General features: G+C 32.7%; 3 protein-coding genes across 3 annotated transcripts; all 3 read left to right on the top strand.

Annotated features, from left to right (window-relative positions):
* The first annotated feature begins 5,597 nt into the window (after nt 1-5,597).
* Nucleotides 5,598-6,488, top strand: LOC133785154 (uncharacterized). The gene is made up of 2 exons (XM_062224410.1): nt 5,598-5,912; nt 6,045-6,488. The coding sequence occupies exons 1-2, from the start codon at nt 5,598-5,600 to the stop codon at nt 6,486-6,488; spliced, it is 759 nt and encodes a 252-aa protein (XP_062080394.1).
* Nucleotides 6,489-7,728: 1,240 nt separating this feature from the next.
* LOC133785153 (uncharacterized) lies at nt 7,729-8,322 on the top strand. The gene has a single exon (XM_062224409.1). It carries the CDS (start codon nt 7,729-7,731, stop codon nt 8,320-8,322), a length of 594 nt encoding a protein of 197 aa, XP_062080393.1.
* Nucleotides 8,323-8,396: 74 nt separating this feature from the next.
* On the top strand, nt 8,397-9,674 carry LOC133785152 (uncharacterized). Its single transcript, XM_062224408.1, has one exon. It carries the CDS (start codon nt 8,397-8,399, stop codon nt 9,672-9,674), a length of 1,278 nt encoding a protein of 425 aa, XP_062080392.1.
* Nucleotides 9,675-15,101: the final 5,427 nt, after the last annotated feature.

Raw genomic sequence — 15,101 nt, 5'->3', positions numbered from 1 at the left:
TTTTTATGTAATTTTTTTCAATTATTTTTAGTGTATGTAATTTTTTTTTATAAACTACTTTTTAATAAATCTTTTTTTTATCAGGTATAAGTTAAGTAACCGGTTACCTAATAGGTTACAGTTCACGTTATAAAAAGGACAATTTTTACCTATATACAACAAAAGTAAAAAAATTACTATAATAATATCACTTATATTATTTACAAAAATATATACAATCTATACTATTTTAATATATAAAATTATAAAAATACAATCACACACATTCAGCCACTTTTCTTATCTGTGTTATTTTTAAAATTTGTAACTTCCCATAAATAGAAAACTCCCACAGAATAGTCTTTTTTGAACTAAATGAACAAATCAAACAATTAATATATAATATACACAAATAATATCAGAAATAAATAATCATAAAAAACAATTAGGCGCCATTTAAATTTATTTTTGAATATATATATTCAAATAATCTGCATTTGCTCATAATGTGATGAATAGCATAAAAAAAAAGTTTGGTTGAAAGAAAAATAAACATGTTTATCATTTCATAGAGGAATTGGGCATGTTGCTATGAAGTATACTTCTTATAAAATTGATGTAATATCTACTTTTGAAACTGCCATTTTGCGACACAATTTTTTTCGGCAAGGTAAGCTTTTTACATGATTTATATCTCATTTTTGTTTTAAAGTAGTACACTCTTAATGGTTATTACTCATGAATAGTTACTTTAATATTAATCATCGGATTAAGATCAATGGTTCATATTTATAATTGTTAATTAATATTTTTTTAAATAAATTTTGATTTTTCAAATTTTTGGAAGAGTTGCCTAATAAAAAACATGTATTTATTATGAAAATATAATATTACAAAGTTTTCATTTTTCAAATGCATGTCAATTTCTAAATATATCTAGTGTCTCTCATTCGTTGGAAACAACATTAATTATGGCAAAAAAATAATAACTAAATTCTAAATTAATATAGAATTTTTTTTTACCTATTGGTGACTTGCTATACTAAGCACTATGTTGTCACATCATCATAATTGTTAGTACCTATCTATGGGTAGTAACCATTGAGAAGTCTTCTATATATATATGTTTGATTTAACATTGTGATGTGCATAACATATGTTTATGTGCTTTTGAAGTAAAATCGACTAAGTTTAAAACTGAAAACTTTGAATAATAATAGGTCTGATCAGCACATTTAGATATATTTATCAATTTAATTCATTTAAAAAACTAAACTGATATGTTTATTTTGTAAGCTGTTTACATGAACAAATAATTGTGTGTTTTGTTGCTGTTGACCGCGTTTTTGGCCAACGACGTGAAAACGTCAAAAACGATAAAGCCTTCAAGAGAAAATAAACGACACAGACGATTTTGAAAAGAAAGTAAATAACACACTCAATTTTTATAGTGGTTCAGCCCCAATATGTTGGTAATAGCCTAATCCACTTAGAGTTGTGATTATAGATCTGCACTCAAGATCAGATGAAGCTGAGTCAACTGAGTTTCTTCAGAGCAGATTACAAAAATACAAGAATTCTCTCAAATACAAATACTTTCTCTCTCTAGAAAACTCAGATCAAAAGTTCAAAAAAGAAGAGCCCCCTTTTATGATGCCATAAGCCTTGTATTTATAGGCTTAGGATCGTACATATGATATCCCCCCACAATCGGGATATTTTATTATATTTATTAGATTTAAATTACAATAATATTCAAAACGTAACAGAACACCAAATTTGTGGGAAAAATGAGAGATTCCCGCGTATGCCAAGACCGATTCTTGTTGAAGCCGTTTCTGGGAATCTTGACGTAGTCTGTTCTATCTGGTTGATGAATATCACCTTCTGCTCGGCCATACCTCTACTGGGCAGTCATGCACTTGGCTGGTAGGACATGGACTTGGCTGGTAGGACATGCACTTGGCTGGTAGGACATGGACTTGGCTGGTAGGACATGCACTTTACTGGGCAGTCATGCACTTGGCTGGTAGGACATGCATTTTACTGGGCAGTCATGCACTTGGCTGGTAGGACATGCACTTGGCTAGTAGGACATGCACTTGGCTGGTAGGACATGGTCATGTCCGATCGGCCAAGTCCATGCCTGGTCGGACAAAATCATGCCTGGGCAGTCAAGGTCACTCATGGGCAGACAAGTCACTCCTGGGCAGACAAGTCATTCCTGGTCGGTCATGACACTTCTCAAGCCAGTCAAAATTCTTCAATGGCCTACTCGGCTACTCCTAAGCCAGATCACTCTATCACAATTCTGAGGAGCCAATATATTTATTGACTTATTAATGTGTCTTTTACGGACCATGTACTGCCACTTGTCACCTCTATTGCCACATCATCGACCTCCATTTTTTGGGGATAACAGTTGCATTGTTAGGAATAATTATATGAACTGAAATAACGATTTAAACAAAACACAAAAGAAAAAAAACTTTGATATAGAAAGAAAATAAACAATGCTATTGTAAATCTTAACATAAAATTATTAAATATAAAAGAAGTCTTTGAACAAAAAATTAACAAAAACTTTTACTTTTATATTCTATTGTTATGTTTTTTTTTTTTTTTATTTATTTAGAAATATTTTTTTAAAAAAATATGTAATATTATAACACATCTATGTAAATTAAATACTTTTGTTTATTTTTCGATATCATGAGAAAAAAAAATGAAAACGGTCAATAATACAAGGGTTATTATCTAACATATAGCTTACTATTTAATTTATGAAACACATGATACACAAATATGACAACTGTGTATATAACTCTTATAAAGAAAGAAAATAAACAATGCTTTTGTAAATCTTAACATAGAATTATTTTATATAAAAGAACTCTTTGAACAAAAATTTAACAAAAACTTTTACTTTTATATAACTATAACCTGCTATTGTGATGTTTTCTTTTCTTATTTATTTATTTAGAAATATATTTTTTTAAATATGTAAAAGTATAACACGTCTGTGTAAATTAAATACTTTTGTTTATTTTTCGACATCATGAGAAAAAAAATGAAAACGGTCAATAATATAAAGGTTATTATCTAACATATAGCTTACTATTTATTTTATGAAAACATGATACACAAATATGACAATTGTGTATATAACTCTTATAAATAAAGAAAATAAACAATACTTTTGTAAATCTTAACATAAAATTATTTTATATAAAAGAACTCTTTAAACAAAACATTAACAAAAACTTTTACTTTTATATAACTATAGCCTACTATTATTATGTTTTATTCATTTATTTATAAATTTTTTTTAAAAAAATATGTAAAATTATACACATCTGTGTAAATTAAATACTTTTGTTTATTTTTCGATATCATGAGAAAAAAAAAATGAAAACAGTCAATAATATAATGGTTATTATCTAACATATAGCTTACTGTTTATTTTCTGAAAATAGGATACACAAATATGACAATTGTGTATATAACTCTTATAAAGAAAGAAAATAAACAATGCTTTTGTAAATCTTAACATAAAATTATTTTGTATAAAAGAACTCTTTGAACAAAAAAAATAACAAAAACTTTTACTTTTATATAACTATACCATGCTATTGTTATGTTTTCTTTCTTTCTTTATTTATTTAGAAATGTTTTTTTTAAAGAAATATGTAAAGTTATAACACATCTGTGTAAATTAAATACTTTTGTTTATTTTTCAATATCATGAGAAAAAAAATGAAAACGACCAATAATATAAGGGTTATTATCTAACATATAGCTTACTGTTTATTTTATGAAAACATGATACACAAATATGACAACTGTGTACATTTACTACAATGGTATTGAGGAAAATCATTGTACTTATAAAGATTTTGAGGTAACTGGCCTCGTAATTCCAAGTGACTGTACTTTTCATCAATTGAGTACAATGATCACTAATAAGATGAAGGTACAAAGTACAAATACTACTGTAGAAATTAAGTTTCAACCAAATCCAGTATTACCACCGATGATAATAAATGATGATGACTCAATAAGTTTTTCATAGAACTGCATAAGAAGCATGTTGATGAAACAATATACCCTTTGTTAGTAAGTTTCAACAACACCCAACTACAAATCACACAAAGCGCAGGGGAGTGTTCAAGACAAGACAATCAGATTATGTTTATTTTATTAGCTATACCAAAAAAAATCCTTAAAATAAGCATGACAATGCTTTGCAATTTAAATTGATATCATTATAACATATTTAACAAAAATGTTTGCCTTTTGATAAATCAGGTTAGTATGAGGGGATATCAAAGACATGAACCACACTGGAATGGGGTAGCACATAATATAGCAATATCAATAATAAACAACGATGAACAAATACTAGATGCAGCTGAAAATGATGATGATCCATTCTTGTATGGGGATCAGGACACTAAGAACATCAAAACCGGGCATGTCTTCCAAGATAAGCAAAGTATGATAACTGCAATGAGTTTGTGGTCCATACGGTCAAATTACCAATACAAAGTTAAAAGGGCATCAAATAGAGATTATGCGCTTGTATGTTTGGATGAAGAATGCAAGTGGTATTTTCGTTCATCAAAATTGAGTCAAACAAGTTGGTACAAGGTACGTAAATTTGACCCACAACATACATGCTCTTTAAACAAGCTTGTTGTAGACCACCCTCAAGCAAAAAGTAAGGTGGTGAGTCAGCACATAAAGCGACGATTGTTAGATCCGAAAACATCATACAACCCACGCGATATAATGAACACAATGATTGATGAATATACTGAATCAATATCGTATCAAAAAACATGGAGGGCCAGAGAGAAAGAAAGGGAGTCCATATTAGGTTGCCCACAAAATTCATATAGCTTCCTACCAGGATTTTTTTTTATTTGCAGAATTGTAATCCAGGAAATAATTCTGTTTATATTTTATAAGTATTGAAAGAAAGAAAAAAATTATGTTTTGGTATATAGAATCGTTTACAACCACTAATCATGATATTTATATTGCAATTTTTATTATTATTTTCAAAAGAAACGATTGTATCTGTAAACATGTTTGTTTACTACCTAGATTTATAACAAATATAATGTTTCTGTTTATTAAATTCAGGTACAAAAACTGATCTCGTGGTAGACGAAAACAATAGATTTAAATATCTTTTCTTTGCTATTGGAGCCTCTATAAAGGGATGAGCAAATTGCACACCTATAATTGTTGTCGATGAAACATTCTTGAAGACTTCATATGGTGGGACGTTGTTGACAGCAAGTGTTTAGAATGCTAACAGGAAGATACATCCTTTAGCGTTTGGAATCGTTGACTCCGAGAATGATACATCATGGGAATGGTTCATGAATAAAGTAAAGGAAGCTTATGGTGAAAGAGATGGCCAATGCATCATATCTGATAGACACGAAAGCATTAAAAAGGCCATTGACAATGTGTATGATGGTACAATGCATTATGCACTTACCACCTATTGAAAAACATAAAAAAACATCAAGAAAGGTGGGAAGGATTTGAAAACAGCTTTCAATGGTGCATGTAGGACTTACAACAATAATGAATTTCATAAATAAATGCTTGATCTTGATGGAATCGATAAGCGTATACATAGTTACTTAACAAACGAAGTTGGTTTGAAGAAATTCACCAGACTGTATAGTAACAACAACAGATACTCAACCATGACATCCAACATTGTCGAATCAATTAATTCGACAATAAAAGAGGTTAGAGAATTACCGGTGACACCGTTGGTTGAAGCATTGAGGTGTTTGGTACAAGAATGGTATCTAAAGAACAAGAATATAGGATCATCAACTTTCACAAAGTTGCCCGCTACACCAAACTTAATGATTCGAAAAAGGAGAGATGATTGCGCACAATACAAGGTAAGAAAATGTTTATTATTAAGAAAGAACAAATAAACAAATTTGTTTATATTAAAATACCTTCCAAAGAATGCATTCCAATAATATACATATTTGTTTGTCTATGCTTTAATTAACATAATTTTTTAATAGGTCGAATCCTCAAATCTAGTTGTGTTCACTGTTTATGATGAGGAAACACCCTACATTGTAAACATGGAGAAAAAAACATGCATCAGTAAGAGATTTGAGTATGATGAAATGCCTTGTTCCCATGCAATGGCAGTCATCATAAAGAGAAATCTAAATTGTTATGATTTTGTCTCTTACTACTACACAAATGCAGCATACATCGCAAATTATGAAGACTCCATAATGCCATTAGGAGATCAACATTCATGGGAATTACCTGCACAACTAACACAACATGAAGTTCTACCACCGTTGACTAAACATCCAGCAGGAAGGCCAAAGCAAACTAGATACAGAGCTTTTAGTGAGTATAAAGTACATAATTTATGTGGTCGTTGCGGTAGTAAGGGCCACAACAAGAGAACATGCAAAAATGAACCACTAATGAAGTCTACCAAGAAGTAGAAGAAAGTTTGAATATATTTTGTTTGATTTTTAATTATTTTTTTTTCTATTTAAGATCTAGGTAAGACAAAAATTGCTATATTACTCTCGAAAAGTTTGTGATATGGTTTTGTTTATTTTGAAAAAATAAATTATAGAATTCGACTAGTTACAATAATGATATAATATTTATTTATATAATGTCAAATTTCAAAATGAACTATTAAATATAAAATATGTTCATACTTATTTGTTATGTGTCAAAATTAAAAATAAAAATAAAAACTTAAATTATAAATAAGTGGAAATAAATAAAAACCATTGAACTGATCTCACAAAGAAAGTAATAACAATAAACAACATTTAATGTAAACAAAAACAAATAAGGATTAGTATTTTGAAATATTTATTAAAAAAAAAAGCTTATGTGATTTATATGTATTATCTCATATTATATGAACATTTGATAATATAAAAGTGATTTTCATGTGCACATGATTTAAAAAAGAACAACACAAAAAAATAAACATAAAAATGACAAGTAGAAAAATAAATATGAGATTCCTCTTCCATGGCGAAGAAGAAGCGTGTGGTCCGAAAGCCTGCACCCCGATTGTCTGAGCATGGATCAAACAGTAGTCAGAATGGTGAGAAGGAAGAAGCTGGTGGTGTATTGTCTACTACTGGATTAAATTTGATAGCATAAACTGTAACTGATGGGGAAATTGTGCAGGAAGATATGATAACAGAAGCTATTATTGATGGTGAATCTGAGATTCCTCCTTCTCCGACTCAAGATCGGCGACTGAGTATGAATTGGGCTCGGGTAGTGGAAGAAGAGATGGATGCTGATGCTAGTCAGGAGAAATTCCAGGATTCAGCACGAAAGCATTGGAACTCCTTTGCGAAGGAAAACATGTTTACTCGTGACCCCCATCTTACATACAAGGAACCTCTGATAAAAAATGGCATCAACATTGCTCAAGTCGGCCTTGAGGAGGTGAAGATCCAAACTACGAACTGGAGTTCTGTTGTAATCTGTATGGTACTCGGTGCGAACCCTCCAATGGCGGTGTTTGAGGGGTATATTAAGCGAATTTGGGGTCATCTTGGGATTGCGCAGATAGCTCGTATGACCATGGGATTAACAATGGTGGAATTCAATGATGAGGCAACTAGAGATATGGTTTTGGAGACTGGTGTTCTTCAATTTGATAGAAAACCAGTTATAGTCAGACCCTAGTCATCAGATCTAGATGCGATGAAGCTAATCCGGTCTGTTCTGTTATGGATTCGTCTTCACGATTTAGGTCTTCAATACTGGGGGAACAAATGCCTAAGTGCATTGGTTTGTACTGTTAGGAAGCCTATTATGGTGGACCAGCATACTAGGGATCGCACCAGGGTTCAATTTGCTCGGGTTTTGGTTGAGATGGACATCACGGATGCACCACCAAGAATGATTCAATTTCTTAATGAAAATGGTCAGTTGGTGGAGCAGGGGATAGATTACGAATGGTTGCCTGTGAAATGTAAAACGTGTTTGGGTTATGGCCACATTATGGCAGACTGTAGGAAAGGGGAAGTTGAGAAGAAAGTGAGGAATACAGAGAGGAAGGCGCCTATGACTAAACCAGAGGAACTCACTCAGAATCCTCCCATTTCAGTTCCTATTTCCTCTAAGATGAAACCATCTGGTTCAGGTAAAAAAGATGATCACTCGCTGATTAATGCTGATTGGAAAACTCCTAGAAGAGCTGCTGGTTCAAGAATGAAGGAACCTGTTCTAGGTTCTACTACAGATCATGACCAAGATGTTGGGCATAGGTCTGTGAATACGTTCAGTATTTTGTAGGAAGAGGAGGGATATGTGGAAGAGGAGGTAGAGTGTAGAGAGACAAAGGGTCCTGGTTTTTCTTCTACTTAATCATGGATAGTTGCAACATAGGAAGTTGGAATGTTAGGGGATTGAATAACAAGGATAAGCAAGATTCAGTGTTGGAGTTTTGCAATGTGAATAAAATTGGAGTAGGGGGTGTGTTAGAAACTAAGTTGAAAGGGAATAAAGTTCAGGAGTTGATGGATAAAAAATTTGCTAACTGGGATTTCTTTAATAGCCCTACGGTTGAGGGCAGGTTGTTGATTATATGGAGGAAGGGTTTTGTTCGAGTTATAGTAATTGCTGAATCGTCTCAACATGTTCACTGTGTGGTTAAAATGGCTGGTCAAGCTAATGCTTTTTGTCTCACATTTGTTTATGGTTTTAATACCATTGAAGATAGGAAGACTCTATGGAAAAATCTGGTGCAACTTAAATTTCCTATTTCACCATGGTTAATTCTTGGGGATTTTAACTCAATCTTTAATGTTGATGACAGAAATGGAGGGAATCCCATTACGCAAAATGAAATGGTTGACTCTAATCAATGGTTAGCTCAGACTAATGTTGTAGCTCTCAAAAGTTATGGTTCGATTTTCACTTGGACTAACAACCAAGTTGGCACCAATAGAATCTATTCCAAGATAGATCATGTATTTGTCAATGAGGAGTGGCATGATTTCTTTCCTAACACTGCAGCTCGTTTTAGTTGGGAAGTAATCTCAGATCATTGTTCATGTGTTGTTTCAGCTACATCTACAGAGGCAATTAGGATCAAGCCATTTCGGTATTACAATTTCTGGGCTGATCATCACGATTTCAAGACCATAGTGGAGCAAAATTGGAAGAGACCGATGGCTACTAGAGGATTAAAAGGGGTTTACTTAAAACTTATGAGAGTAAAGCATTGCCTCAAGAAATTTAATCATGAAGTGATTGGTGATATTGGGAAAAGTTATCAGGAAGCTAAAGCTTGTTACAATGAGGCTAAATATCAGGCTCAATCTCATCCGAGAGACATGATTTACCAGGATCAAGAAGCTATAGCAGCTGCAAATTTTGATACTCAAGAGAAAATGTACCATAAGTTTCTCAGACAGAGGAGCAAAATTACTTGGCTGCAAAAAGGAGATTCCAATACCTCTTATTTTCATGCTTGTCTGAAGAAGAGAAAAATGGAAAACAGAATAACAACATTCATTACAGACCAAGGTATGATTAATGATAATTTTTCTGAAGTTGTGGAGCATTTTCTCAATCATTTCCGCATCTATATGGGCAGCAGTAGTTCAATCAATACCAGGTTAAACATGAGTTGTATTGAGTAGGGATCTAAGCTATCTTTAGATCAGCAACTTGGTTTGATGGATTTGGATCTGGTTTTTTCAAGAGAATGTGGTCTGTTATAGGGGGAGAAATCTATGCTGCAGTTTCTAATTTATTTGAGACAGGACTCATGCCACCTGAACTTCATAATACAATGATTTCTCTTATTCCTAAACAAGAGAATCTGGCTAAAGCTATAGATTACAGGCCTATTGCTTGTTGTTCAACGATATACAAGTGCATCTCTAAACTGCTGTGCTCTAGACTTGCAATAGTCCTACCTTTTCTGGTTCATCAAAATCAAGGAGATTTTGTCCAAGGGAGATCAATTGCTCACAATGTGATGATTCTCCAAGACATCTTGAAGAACTATAGGAGGAAAAATACTTCTCCTCGCTGTACCATCAAGATTGATATCAGTAAGGCATATGATACTGTGAATTGGAATTTTGTTGAAGATCTGCTTAATGCTTTAAACATCCCTGGTAGATTTGTTCAACTGGTGATGATTTGTATCAAAAGCACATCCTACTCTCTTCTTATGAATGGTAGAATTCAAGGTGGTTTTCAAGGTGCTAAGGGTCTTCGTCAAGGTGATCCCTTATCTCCTTTGATATTTGTTCTGATTATGGAGTATCTAACAAGAAGTCTTCTTCAAGCTGCTCAAGACTCTAAGTTCAGATATCATCCTCTTTGCAAAAGTTTGAAGTTAATAAACTTATGCTTTGCAGATGACTTGATTCTTCTCAGCAAAGGGTCCAAACAGTCCATAAAGGTTCTTAAAGAGGTCTTGGATGGTTTCAGCAATACTACTGGGCTCCATATCAATGTTAGCAAATCTCAAATATTCTTTGGAGGGGTTGATCCCAGGGAGAAGGTGGAGATCATTAGGGATCTTGGTTTGGCTGAAGGTACCTTCCCTTTAAAGTACTTAGGGGTGCCTTTAAGACCAACCAAATGGAAAGCTGAAGATTGTGGGATTATTATTAAAAAAATAAAATTGAGGCTTCACACTTGGGGAAGTAGGCACTTGTCTTTTGCTGGCAAAGTTCAACTAATACATTCAATATTACTTGGTCTTCGAAATTATTGGATGAGTACTTTCATCCTTCCTCAAAGTGTTTCTAAAGAGGTCGAGAAACTTTGTAGAGGTTTCCTATGGGGAATGAACGGGAACAGAAGCATAATTCATGTGGCCTCTTGGGAGAAAGTTTGCCTTCCTAAACCTTATGGTGGTCTCGGGTTTAAAGAAGGGACCAAATGGAATCAAGCTATCTTAGCTAAATACATTTGGGCTATCAATGAGAAGAGAGATTTGTTGTGGGTTAAGTGGGTGAACAATGTTTATCTCAAGGGGGTATCCATTTGGTCTTATGAGTTAAAAATGGACACAAGCTGGTATTGGCGCAAACTTTGTAGATTGAGACAAAAGTTTTCCATTTATGAGATTTTGAAGGCAGGAAGCTCAGGTAAGTTCTGTACTGCTGTTTTATATAACAGTACTCTTCCTCCTTCTTAAGTTAGCTATCACATGGCCATTTGGAGTAGTCTCAACTTTCCTAAGCATCGTTTTATGCTTTGGCAAGTAGTGAATTCTCAACTGTTAACGAAAGACAACATGAGTACATTGTCTTAGACTCTATACTTTGCCTTGTTTGTGGAGACCAGCCTGAAACTCATCATCACTTATTTTTTAACTGTTGCCTTTCTCGAAGAGTTGTGGAGCTAGTGTTTAAGTGGCTGGGTTTCAGAGGTTGGCCTATGGAATTCGATGGTTGGTTAAATTGGATTTCCCTGAAAGCTTCTGGCATTGTGAGACTTATTAGCATAGCAGTTATTGCAGCAACATGCTATTGTCTTTGGCTGAATAGAAATAGGTGTGTTTTTGAAGGCTATTCCAAATCTGATTCTTTGATTGCTATTGATGTAAAGAGTATAGTGACTTACAGGTTATTCATTGTTAAAAATAGAAAAATGTCTAGACAAGAGAGAGACTTTATACATAGATTAAAATGTAATTAGAGCCTATGTATTTGGTTCTGGAGGAGTAGCCTATTGCTTCTCTTGGAGCGGTTTTAGTGAGTTGAGGGTGTATTTTGCTGGTTGATTAATGAAGTTTTTTTCTTCTTGATCAAAAAAAAAAAGAAAAAAGAAATGAAGTCAAACAAAATATACTAAATTTATTACCCTTGAAACTTAAATTAAAGGAATGTGCTTGCAATATTGTACCGAACGAAACTGTCATAACAAAACTCTACCATAACATTTTAAACGATATATTAACTTCAAATTCTAAGCAAATGCGATCCTATTATTTCTTCCAACATTTTCTGAATTAGAACCACAATTTTTTTTTTCAATTTTGCGAGCACCATGATTATACAGATCCACGGCGGTCTTGTTCCTGAATGCTTGAACAGGTAATGGATCGAGCAACTTTTCAATACACCCATGCAAAAAGAATTCAGCATACTTGATAACAAAAATGCCACAAACACGAAAATAAACACAACAAAAGCCAATAATAAATAAATTGATCTAACATGTGTAAACTAATATAAAATACTATAAAATCTAATATTAAAAATTATCATTCTACTTGCTTTGGAAGTTTCGGAACAATGAATGCATAGGATAGGTGACATGTCGCCTAGTAACCTCCAACATATCGCCTAACGTCTGGTCAAGTTGCTCAAAATTGACCTTAGAAAGCTCTAATTTCTCCCAAACTTTTTGAGTATGCTGAGATACCTCATTGTATCACATTAGACCCAAAAAGATAATTTTTTAATGCCTACAACTCAAACTCAACTTTCACACATTCATTATGTGAAATCGTTAAAGATTTTACACCACCTTGTGTAAACCTATTTAGCTTTGTGTTTAACCAATCCTAACAAATACTTCTAATGTTTCTCCTTTAGGTATTAACATGTTACATCATCCTAAGAACAACAATCAAGATTCATTCCATTGCACCAACTTCTTTGATTCAACAACATCAAATAGAAAGGTGTTCTTTAGTTGGAACAACAATGATTGTTGATCACCGAAGCATTGGGCAACAATGACATCTATGTTTTGAGTAGAGGCTATTATAAAAAACAAGCCATGGAAACATCAATCTAATGTTCATTGGAAAGTCGAAACAAGAGAGACAATACTACTCATAGTTACTACCACAGTGTCTTGTTGGGAATTGTGCTCTGAAAGCATATGTAGTCGACATTGTTTTTCAGAAATAAATAAATAAATTGAATTTGGTATGCATATATTTTATGGACTATATTATTCTGTGATAATATTAAGTAAATATTAGAAAAATTCCTAAGTTCATATATGTGATCTCAACTACGTATTGGTATGGGAGGATTGTGATTGAGACAAATGAACTTGAATAGTTCGTAGTAAAATAAAGTTATGGAATCTTTAGATAAATTACTGTAAGTACGATCCATTAGTATTATGAATACATGTGATCTAGATCCGGATTACTAGTGTAGTAGGACACTTTAGTGGAGGTGCTTTATATATTAGAGAATATATAGAACTGGACCAGATATGTTTATTAATACTTAGTTAAATACCGTTTCGAAGTATTAATTAAATATATCAATTGATGATCATATATAAATAGATCTTAATCCTAAAGTTACTATGAACTCTTGTTTATGTTATATGAGTTCTTTGATTTACTCGTTAGGGTTCACTACAATAATTAGTGCAATTTACGGCGTAACTATTAGTGGCGAAGACAGTCTGCTGCTATTGTATATGTTATTAGCGGCGGACTAGGTGGACCACCGCTAGTAATGCATTGATTATTTTAAAAATATTATATAATATATTAGTGGCAGACTTACCATTATTAGCGGCGGATAGTCTGCCGCTAATAGACCAAAGAAAATTCCCGGGAAAGTGATAAGTTTATTTTTTTCAAGATTTATTAGCGGCGGATAATCACCTTTATTAGAGGTGAATTATCCTATTAGCGGCGGTTAATCGCTTGTATTAGCGGCGGACTACCCGCCCTAATACTATTACTAGCGGCAGACTATATTTAATAGCGGCGAGCCCCGCCGCTAATACTTTTACGATTTAAGACCCCCATCATCTCTTTCTCCCAAATCCCTGAAATGCATTTCTCCTCCATATCCAAATTCCTCTATCGCCTGAACACTCCACCGATCCTCCATATCTCTCTATCTCGGTATGTATATGTTTATTTATATTTTTTTGGTATTGATATTAATTCTCAGGTCTAGTCTCGGGTCTCAGGTCTCAGGTACCCATCCCCATCTTCCATTACAACTCTCTTAGTCTTGGCCAAGCCACCCTTGTTCTCTCCATCGATGGTGAATGAGGTCAGTTAGTCATGTTCTTTCTCGTATTGTTCTTGATGATTTGGTTGATGCAATGAGTCATAACACTAATTTCGTTACTTCTATTCTTTGACGCCTGCTTTTGTTCTATTTATCCATTTAAATTATGAGTTTAAATTTAATGAATAGTGCTTCTTTGAGTAAAACGTCTCTTCTTCTGAATTTGTCTATGGCTGACAACTTAGGCTTCAATTTTTTTAATTACTCTTTTGTATGAGTACATCGAAGCATTTCATTTCTGGGTTTTCTTTAACAATCATGGGTTTCTTTTTAAATTTTTTGTAACTTTTTGAAATTAAAGGCTTATTCTTATCTTTAGGTGCTTTGCATGATTCATTCATCTTACCTTACCAATGTAATGTGAATGTGGTATATATACTCATTAATTTTTGAATAACTCTTGTATAGTACTCTGATCTATTTTGCTATTACCATATATATACTTTTTCCTTGAGTGATTAAAATACTTTATTGAAGTTTTTGTCTCTCTAGATTTTGATGTAGATTTCTTGTTATTTTCTTTTTTGTCCCTCAGTTTTTGACCCTCTGCTATATTATGATGTTTTTTTTTCTCAGTCTGGGACATTAATATCAAAACGAAAAGTATCAAGTGTTTGTGTCTGGGACATTACTCTCGATTCTCTCTTTCTATCTCTGATCAGCTAAGGGTTTTTTTTCTTTCTCCCTCGTTGATTTCTGGTTTTTTGTTTATTAATTTTGGGTTTCTATTTGTGATTCTAATGTTAATGTTACTTGTTAACTCTACAAAATAGAGTTATTTTACCACATTTTATAAGCTAATTGTTGCTTAGTTCTTGAGTTTTTAATTAATTTATCAAGTTTTTAAGTAATTTTGAATTTATTAGTTTTATTTTGATTTTATGTATTTTGATTTATTTTTTGTATTTATTTTGTTTAATTATGTCGTTATTAATTTATGTGTGTTTAATTTCTTTATGTAAGTGTATTTTTTGGGAGCAAATGAAATGTTGATAAAATGTTGGTATAAGGAAATGAAGAAATCAAGCCCAAAATGAAAGGTCCAAT

The sequence above is a fragment of the Humulus lupulus genome, chromosome 6, assembly GCF_963169125.1.
Source record: "Humulus lupulus chromosome 6, drHumLupu1.1, whole genome shotgun sequence".
Taxonomy (NCBI): domain Eukaryota; kingdom Viridiplantae; phylum Streptophyta; class Magnoliopsida; order Rosales; family Cannabaceae; genus Humulus; species Humulus lupulus.
Note: the sequence above shows the minus strand (reverse complement) of the source record. Positions and strands in the feature narration are given on the sequence as shown.

What these genes read in the sequence shown, in the direction of transcription:
- LOC133785153 (XM_062224409.1), top strand. Translation starts at nt 7,729, where the DNA reads ATGAAGCTAATCCGGTCTGTTCTGTTATGGATTCGTCTTCACGATTTA.
- LOC133785154 (XM_062224410.1), top strand. Translation starts at nt 5,598, where the DNA reads ATGCTTGATCTTGATGGAATCGATAAGCGTATACATAGTTACTTAACA. An exon ending in ATGATTGCGCACAATACAAG is followed by an intron (nt 5,913 to 6,044) that starts GTAAGAAAATGT and finishes ATTTTTTAATAG; the next exon opens with GTCGAATCCTCAAATCTAGT.
- LOC133785152 (XM_062224408.1), top strand. Translation starts at nt 8,397, where the DNA reads ATGGATAGTTGCAACATAGGAAGTTGGAATGTTAGGGGATTGAATAAC.